The 27,104-nt window shown below is 37.0% G+C and overlaps 1 protein-coding gene across 1 annotated transcript in view; it reads right to left on the reverse strand.

Moving 5' to 3' along the window:
- Nucleotides 1–27,104, reverse strand: part of ctnna2 (catenin (cadherin-associated protein), alpha 2) — a 371,145-nt gene that overhangs the window by 66,770 nt on the left and 277,271 nt on the right. The window contains exons 8-9 of the mRNA XM_042759833.1: nt 14,108–14,188; nt 590–742 (exon numbers count right to left, since the gene is read on the reverse strand). Coding sequence (XP_042615767.1) covers nt 590–742; nt 14,108–14,188 — 234 coding nt within the window. The remainder of the gene's footprint in view (nt 1–589; nt 743–14,107; nt 14,189–27,104) is intronic.

Genomic DNA, 27,104 nt, shown 5'->3' on the forward strand with positions numbered 1-27,104 from the left:
AATACTGTACTGTATGTACCCTTGCATATAGCAAGGCACTCTTACTGTGTGCTAAAGCCTATATAGTGAGCAAAAGCAAGTGTGAGAACACATCAGGATTTATCTGTTTTATTCAGAAGTGACCCTCTAACACTTTTGAAAAGTTCAGTTCAGTTCAGTTCAGTAATATGCCCTTTTGTATTTTTTGACATATCAACACCGAACACCAACCTTCAGATATGCGTCTCCTTTCCCATTCAGCCGTTTTACCTCAGTCACCATACTGCTCTTCGATAATGGAAATTAACTGCATCTTTGAAATTGAGTCACGAGAGATATTAAAGCGGGGGAAAAAAATGTTAAAGCCATTCCCTAGTGTCATTCCCTCTCTATGATCCGAATCCATGTTATCAAACACAAATTTGTCATTGCAGAATTGAGCTCCACTGCATCATATTCCACCATTAAATTGCCTTGGCTTGGCAGATGACTTCCTAAAGGCCACCTCGTGCTCTGACTGATAGTGGCCTGCGGTGCCCCGGATAAGAATCATCCGCTCGGGCTGAATGAGTTGTGGGAGTTGAGTGAGGGGGTGTTATATGTTACTCACCTCCACCAGCTTGTTGGCGTGCTCACGGAAGACCTGCGCATACTCCTTAACCTCTTTCTCATTCCCGCTCTTGGCCGCCTCTATCAGCACCAGCAGAGGCACGTTGGTCTCCAGGAAAGAGTCAGATATGTGGTCCATAACAGCCTTCCTTAGCTAGGAGAAAAAAAGATAGAGAGAGCAGGGATCAGCTGATGTCCTACATAAACTGTCCAGCACTTGAACTTGTGTTTGGAGTTCCGACTGAAAGGCATTTACAAGCTGTAAACTTGAGGTTTAACACATTTTCTAATGGAGAGCTTAAGTGTTTTCTGTCGTAAAAAAACAGCTAGATGGAGCACAACAGAATTGAACAGAAGGTGCGCTTATAGGTGCATTAGCTTCAATGCACCGTTACGTAAACACTCAATACACTTCAGATGCTTCAAGAGGGTCTGTAAACAAAGGCACCATTCACATCCATCTTAATGGCAGTATTCACCTGGAAGTGTGTGATTTGAAATTTGCTATTTTCGTTATAGAACTACAGAATTTTTGAACCGATTACCCAAGTTGTAAATGTCTGATGGCAAATATATTATAACTAAAAAAAAAAAAAAAAAAAAAAAAACTATTTTTTTCCATAAATGAATGCATGACTACTTTTGACATGGCAATGTTTGGGCAAAGCAAGAGAGCAAAAATGCTAATTCTAGAGTACATGCAAAGAAAACCGCAGAAAATGACGGAATAGTCAGCAACTTGAGGTGCCTTGCTTAGGGGCACAATGCTAAAAGCTCATGGCTTGCTAATTGCAGTGATCAAGCTAGCAACCTTTGCGTCACTAGCCCTGAGCATAAGCCAGTTTCACAACAACCTAATATACACAGGCATGCATTTTGCCTCAAGGTAAGTGAAAAGCTTAATATATCTTAAACAGGATATCTAATTATTAACAGTATTACCATAAGTGTTCTTATAAAACAGGTTGTAGCTATACAATCATTGTTATGTAATCACCTATTTTAGTAGCAGAAACACATCATCAGCAACATTCACAGTAATATGCAGAGAAAACACTGGCGGCTTTTCTAATGGGGCAGTAGGTAGAGTCCCATGATACATGTCCTCTAATGGAATGATGGGAAACATTCCTAACAAGCAATCATTATCATTCAGTGAGGCATGCACATATCTTAACCAATTAAAAACCCTGTGCTAGGCCATGGTCGGCAGACTTTAATGATAAATTATGTCTGAATGAGATGCATAATCCATCACTAGCAAGAAACTTGGCCAGTCAGAACTTGAGACTTGAGATGCCCTTAAAGGGGACATGTCATAGAAAACAAGATTTTCTTTTTCTCAGTTCAGAAATCCTAATAAATCTGTACAAATGAAATATTTGTGGCTATGAGGTTGCATTCACACATCAGTAATCATCATCTGAACTTCTAAAAAAAGGGATATTTGTATATTTTTTGTAAAACTGCACATTTGTGCATACTTAAAAAAATCAGTAACTAACAGTCAGATGAAAAATGTCACCAAATAAATGGTAGAAGAAAATTATGTTTTTGCTGCAAGAAACCTTGACTAAGTCAAAAGTGTCAAATACAGCACCTCTCTTTGGCATGTAAGGAAGTTTAAGGCCACGCTGGGCTATGGAATAGATCATGAAACCAGAGCCAAGCTTGAGGACGTCATCTTTTCAATCAATGTGCAGCACTCAGTGGAGGAGTTCTTGGCCACCTGAGCATGAAATTCAGAAAACAGAGCACACTCCATAGGTAATGATCCTTCTCCCCATGTGCCGATGATTTAATTGAAATGTTTTAATGAACCCTGGCGCTCTGTCTCTAATAACATCTGGTAAATGTGTTGGATGTGTGCTTGTCTTCTTAATGGTTTGGGTGCAACCCCAGGGAAAATGAAATAGAAAAATAGTTAGGACATTTTTTTTCTGCTTATTCTGACTAAAAAAAAACTAGAGATGTACTAGAGTGTACACGAGTAATGTTCTGCATAAAAAAAGAAGAACTGCACCACACTAGTATTTGAATAAATTAATAATCTTAAACTGGGACTGAGCATTTCATTTCACCCACCTCTTCTTAACATAAAAATTTCAGTTCTCACGGAGCTTGAGAGCAAGTGTTCTGTCTGTTTTTTTTTTTTTTTTTAGATTATTTGAGCCATAATTATTTTCCTTCAACATCAACCATGGCATTTTAGGGTCAGCTCCGAATGCATCTTATCATCATGCCAGTGAGATTAATTTCTGTTTACTGGGAAAATCTCATTTACAGGTTGCGGACCTTTAAACCTTTATTTAATATACTGCATGTTACAAACATGTTAAATCAAACATGTTACTCCCTCGATTGAAAAGCTTGTTAAATGTTCCAGTAGTATAGCTAGCACTGGCAAGACAACAAGTATAGCCCAAAGTGAGGCCCCTCATGTCTAATGTCTTTTTCAAAGAGGGAATTGAAGTTATAGTCATGTAATCTCAGGACTAAATTGGAAAAAATAGCTTGACGAAAGGAGTGCTCCACCGACTCCTCATAGACTACAAAAACAGCAAGCCAGAAATTGGAAACACTGAGTAGAGGAAGTGCTTTGCTTTAAATTGCTCTGAGGGACTGAAAATGGAAATCGTGTGATCCTACCTGTCATGTTCCCCTTTCTGTCTTTCTGCCTCTTTTCCCAATTTCTCCCTAATCCTTTGTTCTCTTCATCCATATGGCACTGAAGCATCGGTAAAAAATCAGCATAGCAAACTCAATCAAGTCAAATTCAGACAGAAACAAAGACAAAATAAGGAAGAAAGCGTGCTCTTAGCCAAGCCAGAAGATAAATCTTTTAATGTTGCAAATGGGGAGGATCTTAAGAGATGAGATTAGCTTGTGTTTGCTAACTTCGCTTACAAACAAGAAAGTGTATTTTTAAGGATTAACCACCTGCCAAAACATGAAAAACAAATGTCACCGAGAAAGAAAGTCAAATCAGCAATGAAATTCAGTGATTTTCTGTAATTTACTCAGTCTGAGGCTCAGAACAAAGCTGACAGATGTTTTATTTCCTAATCTGAGAAAAACAGGTTTTATTCCTGTTTTACAACTGAGAGACTGTAACATTTAGATTTTTTTATATATATTATTATATATATTATTTCTGAAAAAAAAAGAAAAAAAAAAAAAAAAACTCTCTACAGGTTTTATTCCTGTTTTACAACTGAGAGACTGTAACATTTAAATTTTTTTTAACAAGTGGAAAACAAATGAACATGCCAAAATACAACTATCAGGGGCTTCAACTTTGTCAGTCAGTCTTAGGATTTGGATTCTCTGCAGATAGCTGCAGAAGCTTTGGGTCAAGAACTTGACGTTTCTTATTAAAATGTCAAGGGCAATCACAGGATAAGCATGCTTCTGTATCTGGTTAGCACAAAAGGCAGTCAATACAAAACAGAATGAAGTAACAGCACTGATTTAGAATTAACAATGACATCTGGAGAGGAAAGGAGGTTGTAGGGACAGAAACGGAGTGAGTGGAGATTTGCTGTTTGATCTTCCTGTCATGTCTGTAAATGAGTCTGATAGCAAAGCTCCCTCCCTTTCAATGATCACCGCAGAGGTCTTAGGGAAGGGTAGAGGAAGCCAGAGAAATTATTTTCTTGCTCTGGAGAGTTGACATTTAGGTTAAAGCTTTAGCATTGATTTGAATGTTTTTGCTCCTGGCCAAACTAAAAGGTACATCTCTGCATGCCGTCTCAGGAAGCCTCTTTGATGAATAATTTTATAAAAGATATGATGAATTTAGGAACCTAATGTGATTATTTCTTGCCATTGCAGGATTTTGGGCCACTGAAATACAGAAAATTATCAAATAAATCATTTATTTAGTTTATCTTTTAATTATATTTATTGATTTTTTTCTACTTTTTTTAAACTGTACTTGAAATATAGTATCACCACTAAACTTCAACAGACTGTACAGCAAGCATAGACACAATTCAGCTATGAAACAAAGCACAACACTTTATCCAAAACAATAATCAATGCTTGACATCAACTGAAGGTTTTACATTTCTGTAGCTCATTGAAATTGTATATGCAATACAAGTTACAATGTATTATAAGAAAGGTAACTCTAATTGGAGTGCTGACTCTAAATAAAAAACAGTTCCTTACATAACACATTCCACATAACAGTACTCGCATAACAGATAGGTTCCATCTCTCATAAGAGAATCACATAACACTTGAGTCAATGCACACATCTATGAGCGGATGCTGCGGATGCTGTGGCAGTGTGACAATTGACAATTTCTTGAAATAGAAATAAGAAAGCAGAGAAGACAGGCAGTGGGAAGGTGTTTCTAGACTGTTGATGAGAGTGGCAGAAGAGCCGGTGTGCACATTGTTTTATCAACTGCTTCTGTTATCATACTCCACTATGACAGACTGAGGTACCACTGTACCCTGATCCCTGATCGTGAGGGCCTACTGAGGACTTTATCAGCGAGTAGGAGCACTGTACTTCCAGCCTAAGTCCCCCTGTCTGAATTAATGCATTGCCCACTGACTTCAGCCTCGACTGCGCTGCAATGCAGGACTTTTTTTATAAGGAAGAACAGGGAGTGGCGCCTCTCTGGGGCTTTCGCAGTCTTTGTGACATTGACTACATTTGTGTCAGTATGAATCAGTTCAATCCGACTGCTGTTCTGTATCTTAAATTCTGCAATGCAATTCTGCAATGACAGTATCACAGTTTCCGAGAAAAAAAAAAAAAAAACATTTGGCAGCACAACTGCATTGATAATTCTAATAATAAATCAGCATATTAGAATGATTTCATAAGGATCATGTGACACTGTGGGTGATGGAAATTCAGCTTTGTATCACAGAAATAATATTTTAAAGGATATAAAAATAATAATAATAATAATAATAATAATAATAATAATAATAATAATAATAATAATAATAATAAAAACATGATATTATATTGTACTAATATTTTTGCAAGATTACTGTTTTGATCAAATAAATTCAGCCTTGATGAGCATAAGATACTTCTTAAACATTACAAGTCTTACTGATCCCAAACTTTTGAACAGCAGTGTATACTATTATTTTCATTTTTGGTTTTACTATTTCTTTACAAAAGATTCCCTTGTGTAAACATTACCCTCAGGGATCTTTGACGGGGGTCCGCGGTAGTACTGCAGGGGGTCTGACAATTATTTTGTGAGAAAAAAATAATGCTGTAACCAAAAATACAAAATTAAGTTCAACTTCAGCTCAAGCTAATGTTCAGTTAAATGGTTCTTTGTCTTTCCCACATAAAAAAAATATAATGTGCAAGTATCTTCAATGGATTTGCAATCTATGCATCATAAAACGGCATGTACATAGATTCACACGGCATTATGTGCATATTATTATAGACCATGCTTAAAATGCAACACTTACTTTTCCATTCTCCATATCTATCCACAAATGCTGATAAAAATGAATACCTTGAATGCAACGCAAGTTGGATAAAAATGTCTTCCAATTGCATAATTGTAAATCAGATATTTTATTTAGCAAGGAAGCATTAAACTGATCAAAACTGACAGTAAATACATTTACAATGTTACAAAATATTTCAGTTCCAAATAAACACTGTTCTTTTGAACTTTAAACAGTAATAATATTTCACAATATTACTTTTTTACAAAATTTTTGATCAAGTAAATGCACCCCATGTGAGAATAAAGGAGACTTCTTTCAAAAACATTAAAAAAATCTTCTCAACCCTAAACTTTCGGAAAGTATATTGGATCAAATGTTGAGGGATTCTGAAACAGCCATTTAAAACATTTCACTGGAACTGTTTCTGAATACAACACAAAGGTTAAACGTCGGTTTTGTAACAAGGCTCAGTAGAAAAGTTGCAAATCACTGCATCATCTTATGCTCAAATTGTACACAGCAAAAAAGAAAAGAAAAAAGTACACAAACTGAACTTATTGCATACACATGTCAGTGTTAAGATGCTTATGTAGGTGCCTGGGAATTGCACAGGATGTCATGTAAAAATGTCAAAGCATGCATACTACAGTACATGCTGTGCACAAGCAGTCCCCTTTAGGTTTTAAGATATTGCTGCCATATACTGTACAGTAGTAGCCTGACAGTTCAAAGCACTGAGGGAACCCGAACTCTCCAGACTGCAGACATCATCAGAGCGATTGTTTAAAGTTGAAACAATTTCTGCTTGAGAATTTCATAAATGTGGGAAATGTACAACTGATTTAGAAGTGTTAAAACTGAGTGCTACTTTGAAAAAGTGGTTTTACTTTGAGAGCAGCAAGATTTATGAACCTCTCTCTGTGTGCCTGTCTCTTGAAGAATTTCTTAGATGTAGATTAAGAGTAGCTGTCAGTTAAACAGTTCCAAAGAAGTCAAAGTGGCTGCGGTAACAAGACGCTGGCAGAACAGCAGTCAGATGCCAATACTTTCACAAGGTCACAAAAACAAGCTATATGCCAATAGCGATAATTACACATATACTGTATCCACACACGGTAAATGGGAAAAATACAAAAGTTTAGTGTATTTTCAGAATAACAAATTATTTTGTCATCTTTTTAAAGTATTAGCAATTTCATCAAAGCACATAAACTGCAGGAACTCGAAACTGTTTTTGATTGCGATTCACAAAATGGATCCCCATTGAGAGAAACTGAAAAAGAAGGAGAGAGCTTGCTTAAGCATATGTTCAGAGAAGTGTTGTTCACTAGAAGAGCATCCTGGAGTAAGCTATCCATCAACAGAGAGCTGGAAGGGAGGACTTGACAGATACATTTATTAGGAATGGGATGACAGATGACACATAGCTCAAACTGGTGTAAAGGGATGTGTGTGTGGGGACTGCTAATTGCATAAGAACAGATATTTAAGAGTATTAGTTCATCCAGTTTCAAGATCTTTTCCTCTTTGTGTTCTGCTTATGCTGTTATTCTTATTTTGTTTCAACTCTCTCTTTCGGTGGCAGTGCATTATGGGAGCTCAAGCACTCGGTGGCATCTGAGAGGCGTGCCTCTGGGGGAGAGGTCTGACAAATGCTGGGTTTAGTTCCGTGACTGGCCCCATGACTGCTGAATTACTCCGCTAGGAGGTCCACTAGCTCAGAGAACACCCTGTGACTGTGGATAACCAAACAGTGACGTGATACGATTTCATTCTTTCTTTCTGCTCATGCAGAATAACAGCAAAGAAGAAAAAAAAGAAGTATAGCCAACAGTGATGTGATACAATATCTTTCTTTCTTTCTGGTCATGTAGATAGATAGCAAAGAAAAAATAAAGTGTGCTTGCCGGTGCTCGAATGCATGGAAAATGCAGAAAATGCAGAAAAAAAAAATCATATCACGAACAATTACATTGGTGCTAGTATGTGAGCCATATCCTGCAGTTTGTTTATGCTTCACTTATGCGGGGGCGCCAGAACCCCCACCACTTACAGCACTCATTGCTGTTGGCTGATATTAAATATGCATCCAAACTCTGCTCACTTCATTCAGACTATAATTTGCTACAGTTTCAGTACTTGATATGATTTCAAACAGGTAGGTTTTATTATTAATTTCTTTATTTATTTTTTTGGCCTCTGTACTATTAATTTTTCAGAGCAGCAGTATATCACTACTATCTATATCACTATCTATTCATCTATCTATCTATCGGACACAACTTAAGATAATTCTTACTTAAGACAATGATTTTACTAATGAATAATAATTAAGTAATGCGAGCATAACATTTGTGAAGACTGCCTTTCAACATCAGCACAAAATAATTAATATTCATAATCTCTGCCTTCTCTTTAGTGACATCACCAAGCCATCCCTTTTTAGCATCCTTCCGCACTCTAAAACTCATTCCCCAGCAGAAAGTGCACATTTGGAGGTTCCGGGTCCTTTGGGAATGAGCCAAAAGTTCACCCATGTACCCTTGAGCAAGGCTCCTAACACTAGGTTGCTCCAGGGAGCCTGTGCCTGTAATAAGATTGCTGCAAGTCACTTTGGATAAAAGCGTCTGCTAAATGTGTACCATCACAGAACGATGGTACCACCATAGTAGGAAAACAGATGCTTTTATCCAAAGTGCTTGAAGTACACTCATTACAGAGACAGTTCCCTTGGAGCAACCTAAGTGTCTCGCTAAAGGGCACAATGGTGATAGTTCATGGATCGCCTGTTGCGGTGCTCAAACTAGTAACTTTTTGATTACAAGCACAGAACCACTACATCATCCCATTAATACAAAAGAATAAAGGGAGAGTTTAGGGAGTGTAGGAAAAATCAGTTGTCCTCTGTGCAATGCGGAAGGAGATACAAGTGCTCAGGAGGCTAAAGGCAATGGAAGACTCTTTTGAGGTTAATCTCTACTGTATATATGAACTAGTTTAATCTGTTCTGCAGCACTATTGATGGATCTGATAGTGATGCTAATGCATTAGTCAGAGCTCTTACTGCAGGGCTAAAGTTGCACAGTTATTCTATGCATGCCTGTGTAGCATAAAGACCTGCTTATGCATTTATACAAAGCAGCATGGTGGACGGTACTTTCTCTCTCTTGGTTTGTGTTTCTCTAAACACTACCTCTATCTATCTATCTATCTATCTATCTATCTATCTATCTATCTATCTATCTATCTATCTATCTATCTATCTATCTATCTATCTATCTATCTATCTATCTATCTATCTATCTATCTATCATCTAAACAGTGCAAATGTAATACAAGACAGATTAAGCACCGAGGGCAATATGAAAATCGGGGTCCTCTGCAATGTCTGCGATCGTGAACAGGGCTCACTGTTATTGCTTGATTTGCACTGGTTGGGGTGGTATATTCTCTTGCCAGTGGTATATTCTCTTGCCAGACAGTAATAACTCAAAGCCAGCTGCCACAGACACTCGGATGTTCCCCCGGTGAGACTGATTTGATGAGATGGCGATGCCTCCATTCATTTGACTGAGGGGCCTGAAAAGCCCTGAGCGGATCACAGAGGTGCGCATCTTATATCTTCAGTGGCTGAGCCATGAGAAGGAATACATTTACTCGTGTTCACTCATACAAACCATCCCATTACCAGCACATATATCTACCCAGATCTATACATGCAAATATACGCAACTATCACATGTTCCCCAACATGCCGTACAGGTTGTATTGTGCTCTACAAAGGCGAGTTGTGCATCACTTAACTCCAGGAAATCCCTGTACTAGTGCCTCTACGGCTCAATGCACCATCTTCCCGCAATCAACTAATAAAAACCCAGTAACAATTTGTAATTTATTTTTTGCCTTTATTGGGCTGCTTTGCTGTTTTAAAGCCTGTGGCGGATGTTTTGTGAGGTCAGCAAACAACAGAACAATCACAGCAGGTGAGTGCTGCTCACAGATCACTGTCTGAAATTAAAATACGTAATTACAACATCCAACATATGTGCAAGGATTTCACATCAAAAACATCAACAGCTTGGTCTGCAACTTGCTTGGAATCCTCCTTGATCCCTTGGCAGGTTTTTTTTTTTTTTTTTTCTGGGATCTTAAACCCCATTAAAGTGATTAAAATGTAATTTGTTTTGTGATGAGATTCTAGCGACATGTTGTAAAGGTGAGAGGTGGTTTATCAGATGCAAGAGCATATGGAGCTCACCAGCAGTAGAAACAGGAAGTGATCAGCCACAATTACCGGGAGTAGACACCGGAGTGGAGGAAACTGGGGTAAATCAGGGCTATCAAACACTTTTCGTTTACGTTAAACCACTTTACTGCACCATAAAATGTCCACGTATCCGTGAGAGAAACATCTTGCCCCCCCTCAGTCCATGATAGATAATGAAATAAATGTCTTAAGAGGATTAAAAATGCTTGGCCTGGCAAATCTGTAAACAGCCGGTTCCTTCAGCCGACACATAACTACAATACACGTGTCAGGGAAAGTTTACAGCTTTCCAAATATTGGTCCAGCGAAGCGGGTGACAGAAGATCCGGGTATGCAACGGCCATGGGGTTCAGCGAGGGGGAAAGGAGCACAGAGGAGCAGAAATGAGGGAGGTGATGTACGACTGCTGAGTCTGAAAATGCGCCCGTCAAATTTACAGTCTTGGTGAAGGGGGTGGGAGTGGGAAGAATTTAAAAGATGTTTTCCAATTATAAAAGACTGTACAAACCGGGTGTGTGTGTGTGGGGGGGGGGGGGGGGGGGGGGGGGGGGGCCCCGGTGGGGGTGGGGGGGGGGGTGGGGTGTGTGGGGGGGGGGGGGGGGGGGGGGGGGGGGGGGGGGGGGGGGGGATAAATGGTGAATGTTCAACTGTGCTAACTCCAGCTGTGTGTGTGTGTGTACTGCTTCTTAACCTCTGCGCCAACTGATTTATATACCCACTTACACACTCCTGAACTCCAAGAGTGTAATTAAAGCAGGCTGCTCAAAACGAACATCCATTCCATGTTAGTGGCTCTCTCTGTGGATTTACTGTGATGTGGGGTAAAGAGGGTCTTCTCTCAGTGGGGGCAGGCCAAGGAGGTCTATAATACCCAGAGACGGCAATCTGTTAGCATTGATATTCATCTTAACTGTCCCAGGACCTCCCGGAAGTGTGAGATTTAAAATCTGCTACACTTGCTTATGGCCCCACAGAACTTTTTGAGCCAGTCACTTCAGAATGCCATCTGACTAAGTGCATTTTCAGACCCTTAGATTGTATGCTTTGTTCGGAAACAGGGACTTAAATTGTTGCAGTCTAGCATTTTCTTCTTGGTTCGGTTCGCTACTGGGTTAGATTGCTTTCTCACCACAACTGGACTGCTGCAGAGTTTCTTTGTAATTGGGCCGAGACCAGCTTGTTCCAAAGACTATAGATATACAAAGACGGTTCACTCCTATTACACATGAATGAGAGAAACTGCAACTTGCAATATGGCAAAATATGCCTGCCTTCTAAGTGATAGAGCCAATCGCTGATTGGAAATGTCATTGCGTCACTGCAGCGGCCGTTAGAAGCTCCGGTTCCCATAGAAACCCTAGAATCACGTATAGGCTAGTCTAACCTGAAAACAAGCCTTTTTAATGCTATTTGAGCAAAAGGAACGACATTTATGGGGCAGACAATTTCAGATTTTGTTGCTGATTTGATATATGTGATTTAATTGAGTACGGCAAGCAGTTTTTGAGATTTCAGGATTCTCCCATTCATTTAGATAGGACTTGGTCTTGGATGCCCGAAATAGCTGCCTGGAGACGTTGCAAATATGGACACTGAGTGAACATAATTTCTTTGAAAGGGACTTTGGCTTGTTCAGATGATCTTGGACCGACTGTATTGGTGTAGATTTATACAATATTGTTGGGTTCATATAAGCCTAAACAAACCAAACCAAGGAAGAAAATGTGCCAGGTTCTGAAACAAACTTGCCAAACAAACCAGGTGTGAAAATGCCCCAATGAGGCTGTTGATTGGTCGATGCCACCACAACAGTGCACACAGTCTTAAACCTTTCACAAGTGACTGTCCTGAGTAATGGCATGAGTAATAGGGAAACAGGCAGACAGGGAAAAGTCAAAAGATAATCAGGCAATTGTAAAACATCTACTATAATAGAATAGTGCACAAAAATGTTATTTTGCCAGAACATAAAACAAGTTTTGAATGGTCAAACATAACAATCTTCTAGAGCATGTGAAGAAATCTTACAAATGAAAGGGTGACTATGGTGATTGTATGCTCTCTGACAGCTGACATCTTGATGCTTAGAGTGTAGGGACAACTTTTCCCTATCTGAATGTGTTGTATGGTGAGTTTATGAAAGGAATAGTTCACCCAAAATGAAAATTCTGTCTACATTTACTCACCCTTGTGCTATTTCAAACCTAGAATATGACTTTCTTTCTTCCAAGGAACACAAAAGATGTTTCCCCCCACCTACCTGAATATGTTGAAATTTGATAATAAGAAATAAATATTTAACCCAACATTACAGGTTAAGTCCTAAAAGTCAAAATCGAGGTGCGGAGCCAATTCTGGATGATTTTTTTTTTTATTTATTTTTTTTTTATGATTTTTTTTTTTATTTATTTTTTTTTTTTTTGGTAAACAATACCCTACCCGCTCTTTCCTTATAATAAAAGTAGTAAATGGGTGTGTGTGTTATCAAACTCCAGAATGACAGAAAGCACCATAAAAGTATCATAAAGGTATGCCAAGTCTTCTAAAGTCATACAACAACATTGTGTGAGGAACAGAGTAAAATTTATGATGCTATTGATTGAAAATCTTGCCCTAACTGGGCTGACAGGAATGCCTATGTTTCTCTTAACCAGTGATATATTTATCTAGCCTTGTTCTTTAAACTGAAGAGCAGACAGAACACTTCATTTCCTTGATGCAAATGTCAGGTAATAGTATCGCATAATAGTGTAATATAATGTTGATTCACTATTACGTTTACAGCAAAAACTCTCCTGATGGGAATGCCAGTCTGACAGGAATGCCCTTCTGTCTAATGCCTTGCAGTTTTATGTCTAGGCTCTGTTTTTAGTTTAGATCAGTGCTGACCGATCTGACACTTTGTTCCATTGTCATGGTGATGGGGAGCGAAAATGCATCATAAGAGCTTTTAAGCTGTGCTGATTGCTGAAGTCAAGAGTGTGGACCTCAGCTTCTTGAGTTTGAGACATACTGGTGTTTGATGCTCTTATGCATGACAGTCAGATGTTCCGAAATGTGAGGAGGTGTTACTTAAGTCTAAACTGTTCTCAAAAGACTTATCGGTAGCACTTTATTTTACAGTCCTGTTCCTCATGTACATACTATGTACTTATTTTAGTAATTACAATAACTATGTAATAACTAGGTACTAACCCAGAACCTACCCCTAAACCTAACCCTGCCACATGTAGTTACCTTGTATTACCAGAACTTTCTTAGATAAATACATTGTAAGTACACTATAAGTACATATAAGTACACGTACTGTAAAATAAAGTGCAACCGACTTATCTTCTTGAACACTGAGTAAAAATACAACAAATAGTTCAGTGGTGTGCATTACAGTTACTTTTTTATTTTTTAGCATTTGTCTGTTTTTATTTGAAGGTTTGAATTCAAACCTTCAAATCTTTCAAAAAAGATGATTCAGTAAACCAGTCGTTCTTAAAGTGCAATGCTATTGTAAAGGGACTCAAATATCAGAGCGGAAGAGCTTCTTACACAAAGCTATCATAATATAGTGCAGAAGTCATATATACAACTTGAATGATACTTTTATGTGCTTTTTGGAGCTTGACAGTTACAATCCCCATCCTCTCATCCCTTATTTATGTCATTTTGTATTTCCATGTAACACAATGTTTCATAAAAAAAAAAAAAAAAAACATTTCAATGACGAGATAATATATCACTTCCTTTCAGTGTAGTGGTCATAGACTTTTCATTTTCTTATTTTCTAGAAAGACTGCAGACAGAGGACTGACTCACCTGTCTGCGAAGATCACGGGTCTTCTTGGTCATCTTGTCAATAGCTGAATTTAATGGGTCTCCTTTTTCCTTTCTTCCAGTCTGCAATAAAAGGGGAAAAAGGTGGAGAAATGTAATATTGCCATTTTACATCCTGCAAGCTCACAGCAGAAAAACATGAAAGAGTAACAAACAAATCGGGAGAGAAAGGTTTAGTTAAAAATGCTGTTGTCTGTCTTGAGTTGGGTTGAGAACCTCTTGAAACTTGAAACCTTTAAGTGCCTCTAAATGTAGACCCAGCAGGGATGGAATAAAGCAAGTGCTGCATAAAGCAACAACAGGGTGTGGACGTAACCAATGATAAAAAAGACAGAGCATTATAGAGCACAGTAGCATATTTTGGAGACAGACTGACATGAAGGAATCTTCTGTGCTACATTTCTCCACATAAACAACTGGCCACAAGCAGACCCTAAAACGTCAGGGATTAAATCTTTATAGCAGTATAAAAGCCACATCGTAAACACACTAAAAAAAAAAAATAAAACTTAAACTACACAATAGCATGAATACTTTTGAAAATTTCACACAACTCTGAACAACTTGCATCTTTGTTCTTTTACCAATACATTATATAGTGAATTGAAGTTTAACATAACATGAAATCCAGCTTGGAGTTAGATCAATGTGAGGGTCCACAATAGAGGAAGCTCTCTATTATATTCCTAGTATGAATCACTCCTGGTTTGTATCTCCAAACCTTTCATTCAATTTTCTGGCAGGTTAACTTCATAAGGAAAATGAACAAATGTGTACAGGGTCATGCCTTTCTGAATCATCAATTCACAAGTACTGAATAACACTTGATGACACACTTGATGTGTTGTACAAAATGCTTATGACATGAAGTTAGCTTTGAGTTAAAGATGGAGGCAAAAGTGAAACACACACACAATATATATATATATATATATATATATATATATATATATATATCTATATTATATACACATACACACACACACACACACACACACACACACACACACACACACACACACACACACACACACAATATATATATATATATATATACATATATATATATATATATATATATATATACACACACACACATTTATTGACTAATCCGATTGGCTGGCTTTATGAAATGTTCTTCCATTATTTTCTGTTTTTATCAATCTGCCTGAAAGGTACTGGGGGATCGATCAGAAAGAACTAATGACTGAATTTATCTTGAATCTATCAGGTTAGTGGGAATCAAATCGAAGAAGAAAAAAAAAGTTTGAAGCACTTAATAGCAAATAAAAAGCAGAACTGCATATTTTGCTTAGTTTTTAAGTCTGGGAAAGAAATTGTATGTGTCAGTTTGGGTGGACAACAATTTTTATCACAAGGTATGTAGACATTTCCAATGTTTTGTTCAAGAAAAATTTCTTGCAGATAAACCATGCCCTTAGTGGCCAAATAAAAGGTCTATTTTGGTCAGACCATCACTTGCTATTTAAATTTTCTTAGCCAAAATAAGCTACAGTGTGGACTAGACTTGATACCGTAAGGGAAAAGTCTTTTGAGTGTCATGCACCATATATAGTCTGAATGCCCGTATGCTTCCTGTCTGATTGTTCCCAGTGGCTGTTGCCCTCAAAAATGGAATCTCTTTCGCCTGTCAGAGTGAGCTGGTAAAATGTGCATGGGTTGAAATGAGGACGGTTTCACTTGTTAGCGAGTAATTAACGATTTTGCAGCGGTGGCGGCCGTCTCCCTTAGGTCCGATCTGCCAGACAGCTCACAGCTGGCTCCTTTATGTCAGTGTCAGAGAAAGCTCTCACCGTAGATGACAACACACATCCCATCTCTCTCTCTTTCTCTCTCTCAGCAGCGAGACTGCAGGCTATTGCTCCGTAAAAACAACAAACAGTATCCTATTAAATATGGACAGCAGGGCTGAAAACAACTAAATGCCTGCAAGAATTCGCCAGAAAATGATACAGTGGTCAGAGTGTACGAGAACATGATGATGGTGAAATGCAAGGATGTTTAAAAGGCCATTTGCAATCTATTTAAAGTGCTTTATTAGGAACACTGTCTCAAAACTTACTAATGGTAATGTATGAAATTCACCATATGCATAACTGAACTAATGATAAAATTAACCAACTTATCCTATGTTGCATAAACATGCAGAATGTCACTTTTTTTTAACAATGGTAAAAGGTCAGAATCAGTCTGAATGAAGATTATTTTAGCTACATAATGATCCATGTGCAAAGGTTTTTGGCCAGGCATGAATTGATATTCAAAGCAGACTGTTAATTGGGCTATCCGCATTCATTTGGAAGATGACCCTCTGAATAAGTACTGGAAACTGAAGCCATCATAACCTTTACCAGAGCCGCCATTTCAAATAGTATCCATAAAAGCAGCATATAATTTTTTGGCACCATGGAGCGCAATTAGGAGGCCAAGCATTAACCCCCATCTACCTTTAGCAAAGAGAGACGGAGAGAAAGAGAAGGCCATGAACATATCTGAAATCAAGCTCCCCTAACACATTGCAGCATGGAGTTCTTACAACTTAAAGCAGGGCCCTAAATCAGCCCTGTCTGAAACTCTCAAATGTCCAACAAACATCAGTTTCAAACCTGGGCGCTCATAGTGAACAGCATCACTTACCAGCCGCTGCTTTAAGACAAATCAACTGAGATGTATATATGTATAAAAATACTGTATGTTTATTTTAGCACCATTGGCATTTTTTTATTTCACTCTTTTTAATCCCTCTGCTTATATTGTGTGTACTGCTGCTTTGATAATATTGTATGTTAAATAATAATGATGAAATTGAAATTGGAAGAAAGAGTGAGAGTGAAAGAGAGCTAATTCAACAGATGTTTCAACATGGACATCTCATTCAAAAATCTGATTCATTGAATTAATTAAATTAATTACTTTTTCCTTCATTGTAACGAAATGAAATCTTTCATCAATGCTGACTAAAGGTGAGGCATCTGACCAGAGAATTGCAAATCAGAGGCAACAGTTGAAACAGCAGAAACAGTTGTATTCAGCCTGAGTGTTATGAGATTACTCAAAATTAATGATCATGTTGCCAAGCAACTGTCCTCCAGTTCCGCCTAGATGTTATTAATACACAGGCAGTGCAAAAGCTGGCTCATGTTAAATTGGCTAGTTCAATCAATAAATCAATTAAACTGGATGAAGAGGCAAGCAAATCTCCATGGAATTCAGAATCAGCAAACCCAAGAGAACAAGACACAATCTAAAGACATTTCCCTTTGTTCTACTAGTGCACCATGACAGCCCAATCATCTGTATGGGACTCTAACACAAGGGTTTCTCACAAATATGGCCTTCAGAATAATAATTAAAAAAAAAAAAAAAAAAAAAAAAAAAACAACTTTGAAAGCGTTGACTGGATTTGCAACAGATGGCACAACATTCATAGGCAGGAAAATGGCAGGTGTTGCGTAGTTACAAGAGAAAGTTCTCCTAAAGCATGAATTCGGTAGCAAAAAGGCTGAAAAAGAAAAGAAAAAAAATGTATCTGTATATATCATGTAAAAAAAATGAAGAAAAAAAAGAACAGAATGTAAATTAATATGAAGAGAAGAATATAAGTAAGCACATTTTTGTCACAAAATGTATATTCCTCTGTTGTTTTACTGTTTAATTGCTGTGTATTTTAATTATCTTCCTGTCATACTAATTCAGATTTCAATTCAACATCATGTAGGGTGTGGCTAATTTAATTCAAATTCCATCTCATGAATTGAAAGGGTGCCAAGTTTTAACTATACAAATTTTGTCCAAGGTAAGGCCACAACAAAGCTGTTGCAGAATGTCATGGAATTTGCGTCTTTCAGCTGAAATCTGAAGGAAACAGAAGCACCCAGAGGCAACTCAACAGATTTCCCCTCTTTGAAGTTTCTCATGGAAATGATGACATGGACAGGTACAAGGGAAAAACACACAAGTGAGTTTCAGAATTGTTTCCAAGTTTTCACAAGAATCCTCACTCCTTTTCTTCCTGTCAGAGTTTGAGATGTACATGAGGAACTCCAAATGACGTTTCCAACTCGACTTTGATAAATTTTCACCTGTGAGGGTAAATTTCCTGCACCTGGAGTTAATGTAGATACAAACATTGGCTTTACATAAGCTGTATTATTATTCAATGTTAAGACACACAGCTGTGTCTGAAGCTTGCAAGGAGTGTTATGATCATTTGTTGGCTAACACAGATGATGACAGACAAAACTGTTCCAAAAATTGTTTAACAATAACATTTTGTCCACATTAAATTGCATTAATCAACAACTTTAAAATAAAATTGTCTGGATAATCGTAATTTAGAGCAACATGTAGCAGGCCCCAAACATCTGAGACCACTAAAATGCTTGTATTTAGCTTTTTTTTTTATTATTATTATTATTTTTATCAATTTATTCATATAGTGTAATATATTATACATATACTTAAACACATAACTGCTTAATTGTTACTGATTTGCCTTATTGCTCCCTGCTTGGAAATTAAGGGTAACACGTTCTGTTACTTCATATGTGTTCATCAATCTCCAGTTATAAACAGCATTATTTCACATTAAGGGGAGAAATTGCTTCAGTCAAGAGCAGGAGACAAGGATGCACCAGAAGAATACTTTAAAGACCATTTTCCACACTGAATGCAGCTACCAACCCCACATCACTTAAATGCCAATTTAAATATAATACATACAGTATGTACACACAGCTGTACATACAGTATAATAGAGATTGGTTTGTACATGTATTTTCCCCATATATTCCTCTTACACTGTATTACCTTTGGAGAATGAGATGGAGAGGAAACTGAGACTACAGCATCAGATCAGAGTCTACAGAAACTTACTTTGAAATGCCATCAAAGTCTTGATGCTTGAAATGTAATGCAATTTCATGCTACTGAATATTTTCAGTCTAAATCTTTGATATTTGACTGTATACTGTTTGACTGACATTAACTGTACATTGTCTACTCCAAAATCAATCAAAATGATTATGTGGAAGAATAAGGTAGCTTATATTCAGAATGGAAAAGTATACACAGATTTTTATATCAAATTCAGTCAGATGGATTTAGATAAGTTCTCGATAGCTTATCGTTTTTCCTTCTCAACATTTAACAAGCTTGCATCCAATCTACCTCTCACCTGGCCAATCCAAAGGCATCTCAGAGAGAAGTGCAATTCATACATTGTAAATACACAAACCACAGCTGGACTCCTGTGAAACACATGATACCTTGGAAAGACTGCAAATGTAAACATAGCAGAGGAACAGCTAACTGGACCTGATTAGCTGATTAGCTACGTGAATATTTGAGTTGCTTGGTGGATGGGAATATATTACTTTTACCTATTGGTAGTATTGTGAAATAGCTCAATTTTGATGCATTAATGTATTTAATGGCTTGCCTTTGTTACATATGTAATAATACTGTACAAATATTTTTCTTAAATTCACCCCAAAATAAAAATTCAATACTGTGGATTGGATTAATTCAAATTATTTACTCACCATCATGTCATGTCAAACCTGTATAACTTGATTGATTGATTCTATACAATGTTGTTTTGGACCCCATTGACTTTAATTGTGTTTGGACAAACACAGCTGAAACATTCTTTAAAATATCTTCTTTGGTGTTTTGCAGAAGAAAACATCTCATTCAGCTTAGGAACAACATCAGGGTGAGTAAGTAATGACAGGGTTTTTATTTTTGTGTGAACCATACCTTTTATTATATTTGTTTAAACTTACATTTCAAGACTTAATTTCAGTTTCAAATTTCTGTTCACTTTGATCCAGTGCCAAAAGAGAGTGTTAGATGCAGCCTGCTTACGTCTGCAGAGCCCAGCCCAAGACGCTGCAGCATCGTTACTCAACCCCCTATTGCTTTCAGAGCTAAATGCTAATGTGTCATTTACCTATCACCAGGAGGGAAGGTTTATCTGGGCATCAGACCCAAGTAAAGCAATCTGCTTCTTTAAAACCTGTGCAGTGGAGGTGTTACTACCAGAGCTGGGTAGTAACGGATTACATGTAATCTGGATTACGTAATCAGATTCCAAATCTCAAGTACTTGTAATTAGAGTAAACTACTTTTTAAAATACTCGTAATCAGACTACAGTTACTTTTTTATGGATTACGTGATTACATATTATTTACACAATGGTAATAAGTTGTGCAAAATTAATTGATTTTCCTAAATTTCCTTTTTTAACGTTTATATTTTTTCCTAATAAACCTGCCGCTTATATACGTTTGTGATTCTTCAAGTTTTTTCCGGCGGAGAGGGGGAGGGGTGTCAGAATCGCGCTCAGAAGAAATCAGCAACAAGATAATGGAAATTAGCGGGTAAAGCAGCCTTTAATCACTGGATGTACAGACATCATTTAATTTTTAAAGAAAGTCACGGGAAAATGTCACTGTTCAGTGTAAGATCTGCCTACCACGGATTCATTTGCTGTCCACGGAAATCTTTGACCTAGCAAAGTTATTGCTGGGAATTTCATGTTCTTTAATATATTTTTTGTAATGTTGATTTTTCTTCATTGTTACTACCTTATGCACTTCAAGGCCCCGTCCACACGGAGACTCATTTCGCTGTATATGCATACATTTTGTATCGTAAAGGTGTTTCGTCCACACGGATCTGGTGTTTTGGGAGAGTGAAACCGATATTTTTTAAACCGGGTCCCAGAGTGGATAAATTTGAAAATGCCGCCTTTGCGTTTTCATGTGGACAGCAATTCCGTGTATTTTCTGAAACGATGACATCATCAGCCCACGTCTCGTCCCTAGTCAAACAATGCTACGTCACGTAAGAGCAACAAAAGCATGAACAAACATGAACTATTGTCTTTTTATTAATTAACATTAACACAAATTAATAAATGTATTGTTCCATGTTCGTTTGTATACCGAGCGCATAGTCCATGTCTTCTCCGTTCTTAGTGTGTCTCTGTGGCAGAATTTCAGTGCCACATGCTGGTCTGGCATGTGTACTACATCGTTTTGTGTCTTTTCCTCATTAGTAGTATGCACTTAAAATGTTTTGAGATGGATAGAAATGTCATTGCTGTGTGAATTTAGTCTTTTTCAGAATTCATGTTTGCAATGTAGCTATTGTTTTATGTTTTTCATTGATACAGTCATATACACTTCTAATGTTTTTTTTTAATATTTGAGCTAGCAGGGATATTGCTGTTAATTTCATGTTTTTCAATATTGTTTTTTTGTAATGTAGCTGTTTTCTAAATTTACTTAATTCTAAGTAAATATGCTTTAAAATCATAAGATGTGATTTTGTTTTATTCAGTGTTACTAGCAAACACTTACAGCAAGGTACATTAGTGTTAGTATTTTTTTTAAGTATTAACTTTCCATACATTGCACTTGAAAAAGAAGCTATTGTGGGTCTTGTCGGTGAATTAAATATATTTTTATAAAGATTAGGCTAATTCATTATATGTGATATCAAATAAGGGTTAGCACAAATGTAATCTAAATGTAATCCAAAAGTAATCAGATTACGTTACAAAAAATGTGTAATCTAAGAGATTATATTACTGACTACAAATTTTGTCATGTAATCTGTAATCAGTAACTGATTACAATTCATAAGTAATCTACCCAGCTCTGGTTACTACACAATGCAACTCACAATTTATTAACAATTCAAATTTATATTACCTGATTACCTATCCAACTGTCAAAAGTATATTTTTTAACAGCAACCATACCCTCTCTGCATAGTTTTAGCTTGAAAATGTAGCCACATGTTAAGATCAACAAACAGATACCCCTTAGCCAAATGTTAATTGGACAGGATCAGTATGCACCCAATGGAGACCAAATGCTCATGAAAATACTGGCGTGCAAGCCTGTAGCATTCCACTACTATGGTATCTTATTACAGAGAGCACTTCAGTTACACTTTCTTGGCTGCTGGTGGCCAATGTGCTCTGCAGCTGACATATGAACCTTAGCAAACTCATGGAATCAAGTCAAAGTTTAGCTTTCAGTCCATGTCTATCAGCTTTAAAGCATTGTATATGCAAGTGTAACTGACAATTTAAATGTTGTGGTATATATCTAACAAGATTTACAGGCATAGAGAACCATTTGTCTAGCGAAATGCTTTCTAGAATGCCATAAGAAGGCCATGGTTTTCAAAAGCTGTGACATGACCTTAAAGCTTCAACCCAATTTATTTTTTTAATATGAAACACAAAATCAAATAGCATGGCATTTTTGTTGCTGTTCTGACTCATGAAGAATCTGAATGAATAAAATTCAGAATGTAATGCAATGTGTGTAATGAAAACCCCAACTGGCTATTTCATATGCTGCCCCTGAGAGCACCTCAACAGTGCAAAACTTCTCTTACTCAAAAATACATTCACTTTTTTTTTTTCTTCTAATTAAACTCATGTAAGTCTTACAAGGTAAAACACAATTCCAAGTTGTAAGTGAATAGTAATCATATATTGGGGAAAAAGTGTGTGTGTATGGTCCTGGTATTTCCTACATTCTGAAAGTGAAAAAAAAAATGTGACGTGAGGCAATGTATGGTGTCCCATACTAATAATGTGTGCTCTGCATTTAACCCATCCAAGTGCACATACACAGCAGTGAGTAGTGAACACACCGTGAACACACACCCGGAGCAGTGGGCAGCCATTTTTGCTGCAGCGCTCGGGGAGCAGTTGGGGGTTCAGTGCTTTGCTCAAGGGTCTCACCTTCCCAACAATTCATGCTGGTGTGTGTAGTTCTTTTTACAGGCATTAGTGATTGCTGCTCAAGTGACCACACACACACACAAGCGAACACAAATAAATGAGCAAAAGTGACAGTAAAAACATGTATAATGTTAGAAAAGTTTTGTTAAATAAATGCCATTCTTTAGAACTTTTTAATTCAACAAAGGATCCAGATAAAAAAGAAAAAAAATCCTTCTTTTGAATTGCTTTTACTGAAGCACAAGATGTTCTTTGGAACATCTCAGATCATTCTGGAGAACAGAATCATGAAGGTTTCATTCCTTCAAGAACACAGAAACATCCAGATTTGGTTTGACACGACTACAGCGTTTCTTCTTCTTCTTCTTCTTCTTCTTCTTCTTCTTCTCATTCTTCTTCTTCATTTTACTGTCAGATGAATGTGCCTCTTGTTAAATGTGAGACACAGTCACTAGCCAACATCAAGATTCTGATGACATGTATTATAGCACAGGCCTGAATCTTCCACTCAAACACCAAAAATAAAAAGCAAAAGGGGGAGAGAGAGAGAGAGAGAGAGAGAGAACAATTTGTTAAGTTTACTCCACATAATAGGAAGTCAGATCATAATTAAGATCCGTTCAGCTGCAAAGCTGTAATTCACAGGAAGAGCTGCTTTGATGGGACCGTGTTAAGCATTGCCGTGAGGTGCAGAATAGTGAGAATATTGTGATTACAAGATTGAGAACAGAATCAAGGGAGGTGACGATAGTTTCACCCTTCTGAGTCGAAAAGCATTGCTGTCACACACCGGCTGTTTCAGGAGGCAAAGCACAACTCCATTGTCTTGTGTGTTTTATCAGAAGTAATCACTGATTTCATAAGAGCGAGTTGCCCAGTGAGTGAGTTAGAGTCCTGAGATGAAAAGATGATTTTAATAAGGGTATTTAGGTGTAATTATACACCAGCTCAGACTTGATGAGGGTGAGTGGGTTAGGGACAGAGTGTGTGTGGGTTTGTAAGACAAATCACACCATGAATGCTTCCCATAATCACTCCAGTTGAAGAGAAGAGGAAAGAAAAATCAAAAGTGAGATGTTAAAGAGATATTTTTCCCAGACAGAAATGAGTTTACTTTAAGATTGAATGGAGATTTTTGCTTGACTCTCCTGCTTCTCACATTTGTCTCCTTTTAAGTATATGTATGTATGTATGTATATATATATATATATATATATATATATATATATATATATATATATATATATATGTATATATATATATATATATATATAAAATTTTTTCCTTCTTATCCAATTTTTTTTTTTTTTTTTTTTTTTAATGGGCTCTTAAAAGAGATTACAGCAAGACAATAAAGAGATCTCCCATGTTTCTCATGGTCCATTCTCATTTTGGAGTCCTTTCTCTCAGATTTTTATCATGTCTCAGTTATGTCTACTTTTAGGAGAAACATCTAAAACACTGTTGATACTATAATGAGAAATACATGAGAATCACGATTTAGTCTCCTGAGTTTAGAAAGAGCAAACTGAGCAATAAAACACTCTATAGTATAATGGAGTCTTGATAGAGATTGCAGCACGATAATGAAGAGATATTCTGTGTTTCTTCCACCACATTCTTAGTATTGACTCTTTATTTCCCTCAAATATTCTCATTTGTGTCTACTTCTATTTCTCCTAAGGAATTTTAGGAGAAACCTCTGAAATGTTGTTGATACTAAAATGAGCGATATATGAGAATCTCATCTAAGTCTACTGAGCTTAGGAAGAGCAACCACTGAGCATTACATTTGTCCTCTGGATTTCTTCAAGAGTTCAACTCTGGACTCCATTTGAGCGAGATGCAGTTATGTCAATATTCTGTAATGGCTAAATGTCAATCACTACACATGCTGATTTAGACATCAGTTTGGGAAAATCTTTGTACAGTGATAACGGATTTTGTAGATGAAGCGCAAGATGCAACTTTATGATTTCTAATTTTAGTAGGACCTTTTGTTCAAAGGTTTAGGGTGGGTAACTTTTTTATTTTTTTGAAAGAAATTAACACTTGCTTTCAAAAAGGATGCATTATTTAAAAAAAAAAATGTTTTCTGTAGGATCATGTGACACTGAAGACTAGAGTAATGGCTGCTGAAAATTCAGCTTACACCGTATGAAGTTACATACATTATATTGTAATAATATTTCACAATAATACTGTTTTACTGTATTTTTTATCAAATAAATGCAGCTTTGGTGAGAAAAAAAGAACAAAAACAAAAATCATGCCTTTATTTAAAGTTTTCTGCTTATGTTCAAACAAATGCAGTAGAGTCAGCATCTGTCCGACAAATTATGTTTATCAGAAATAGATCACTGCTTTCATAATAGATCAAATAAACAATAATGTCATTCCACTATGACTGTACAAGAAATACCAGAGGACAGCGTACCTGGAAAATAATTTACAACTGTCCTTTTGAGCTGAAGTCTCCTGAGCATCCAGGAGTTTGCAAAACAAATTAAATGTGACTGGTTGATGGATGTGTTCATTTTTGATGGTCCCCTGAAAAGACAGGAGACTTACCGGGGATCATAATGTGGTGTAATGCAGACGTTTAAAAATAGACATGGCTTGATGCATGGAGGCAGGGAGGGGCCGCGCTAGGAGATCTGAGGCCGGAGAAAAGGAGGAGGAGAAAGAAGAATTATTAGGCCAATGCAAAACTGATCATCTATTCCTGCAGCAGAGCTGAGCACATAGCTGCCATGCAGTCTGAGGAAACATGAACTGAATGGCAAGTGGGTGCTTAGGAAAGTTAGAGAGATAGAAAGAAAGAAAGTGAGAGAGGTCAATGAGTATGAGTGCACGGGGAAACAAAGACCTACACTAATGAATAAGAAAGGTTAAGAGGGATGAGAAATAAGTAGTATGGGAAAGCTGCTCTGTTTGGAGGTTGTGGTGGAAGGCCTGAAAAGAACTATTTGTCAGAAACATCGCGAGACTATTTTTGGAACAAAGGGCTCAACGAACCAGGTCAGTGACACGAGCAACTCGTTGAGGGAAACAAGGCAACAATTCCTCTTTTCTCTCTGTGTGTAACACACTCCAGCAGAAATTCAATCACCATACTCTCTGTCCTAGTGTGTGGGATTAGAATTAATCAATCCCAATCATATGTTGAACAGTATGTCAAAAAAGGTCCAATATTTTAAGAGCATTTTTGAAGCACTCTATTTTATTTTATTGGATTATATATTTACAAGCTCTAGTGCAATTAAAAATTGGTTCACAATATATATATATATATATACAATAAAGAGATCACTGTGCAGGTTTCTCTTTGTGAGGTTTGGTTAGCAGTGTCTGATATATATATATATATATATATATATATATATATATATATATATATATATATATATATATATATATATATATATATATATATATATATATAGTTTAAAAGTTTGGGGTCAGGTAAGATTAAATTCAGTAACTATGTAACAATGTAAATATTTTTTATGTCAAATAAATGTTTCTCTTTTATATATTCACATTATTACTGTTTTTACTGTCTTTTTTTATCAAATAAATGCAGCCTTAGTGAGAACAAGAGGCCTTTTTAACAACATAAAAAAAATAAAAAAAAAAACCCTTACCAATATTTAATATATTACAATCTTTAAAGTCTTATCCAATAATTAAATGACTAGACATCATTCAAAATAATGGGGAAACAGTTTATGTGTGCTACTGTAGGAATTATGTACTTCACTACCAAAAACAACACATGATTTTTGTACTTGTTAGAAGTCTATGAATTGAGATTCAGCATTCATCTTACACACGTTCTTATGTCCATCCACAGTCCTAACTCCTCTGGCTAAACTATCCACACATTTGCACATCTCTCATGTCTGGTGGCTCCAGCACTGAGATGCTGAATGCAGCCTTGCATTTATACACACACAGGCCCGACTCCGATGCCAGGACTCAAGGGGAGCCGCTGCATCCCTTTAAGGAGCTGCTCTTAATACAGGAACATAATCCCATTTCATCAGTTCATTCTCCCCTGACGCTTACTCTCTCATTTCATTTTTCCTTCTGAGTTATGGATCAGGGTGATGGAGTGGGAACGATGCGGCTCAGAGGAGGAATTTCTACACGAGCCCCTGAGGCTTGCGGGAAATATCAATTCC

Source organism: Cyprinus carpio, chromosome A1, assembly GCF_018340385.1.
Source record: "Cyprinus carpio isolate SPL01 chromosome A1, ASM1834038v1, whole genome shotgun sequence".
NCBI lineage: Eukaryota > Metazoa > Chordata > Actinopteri > Cypriniformes > Cyprinidae > Cyprinus > Cyprinus carpio.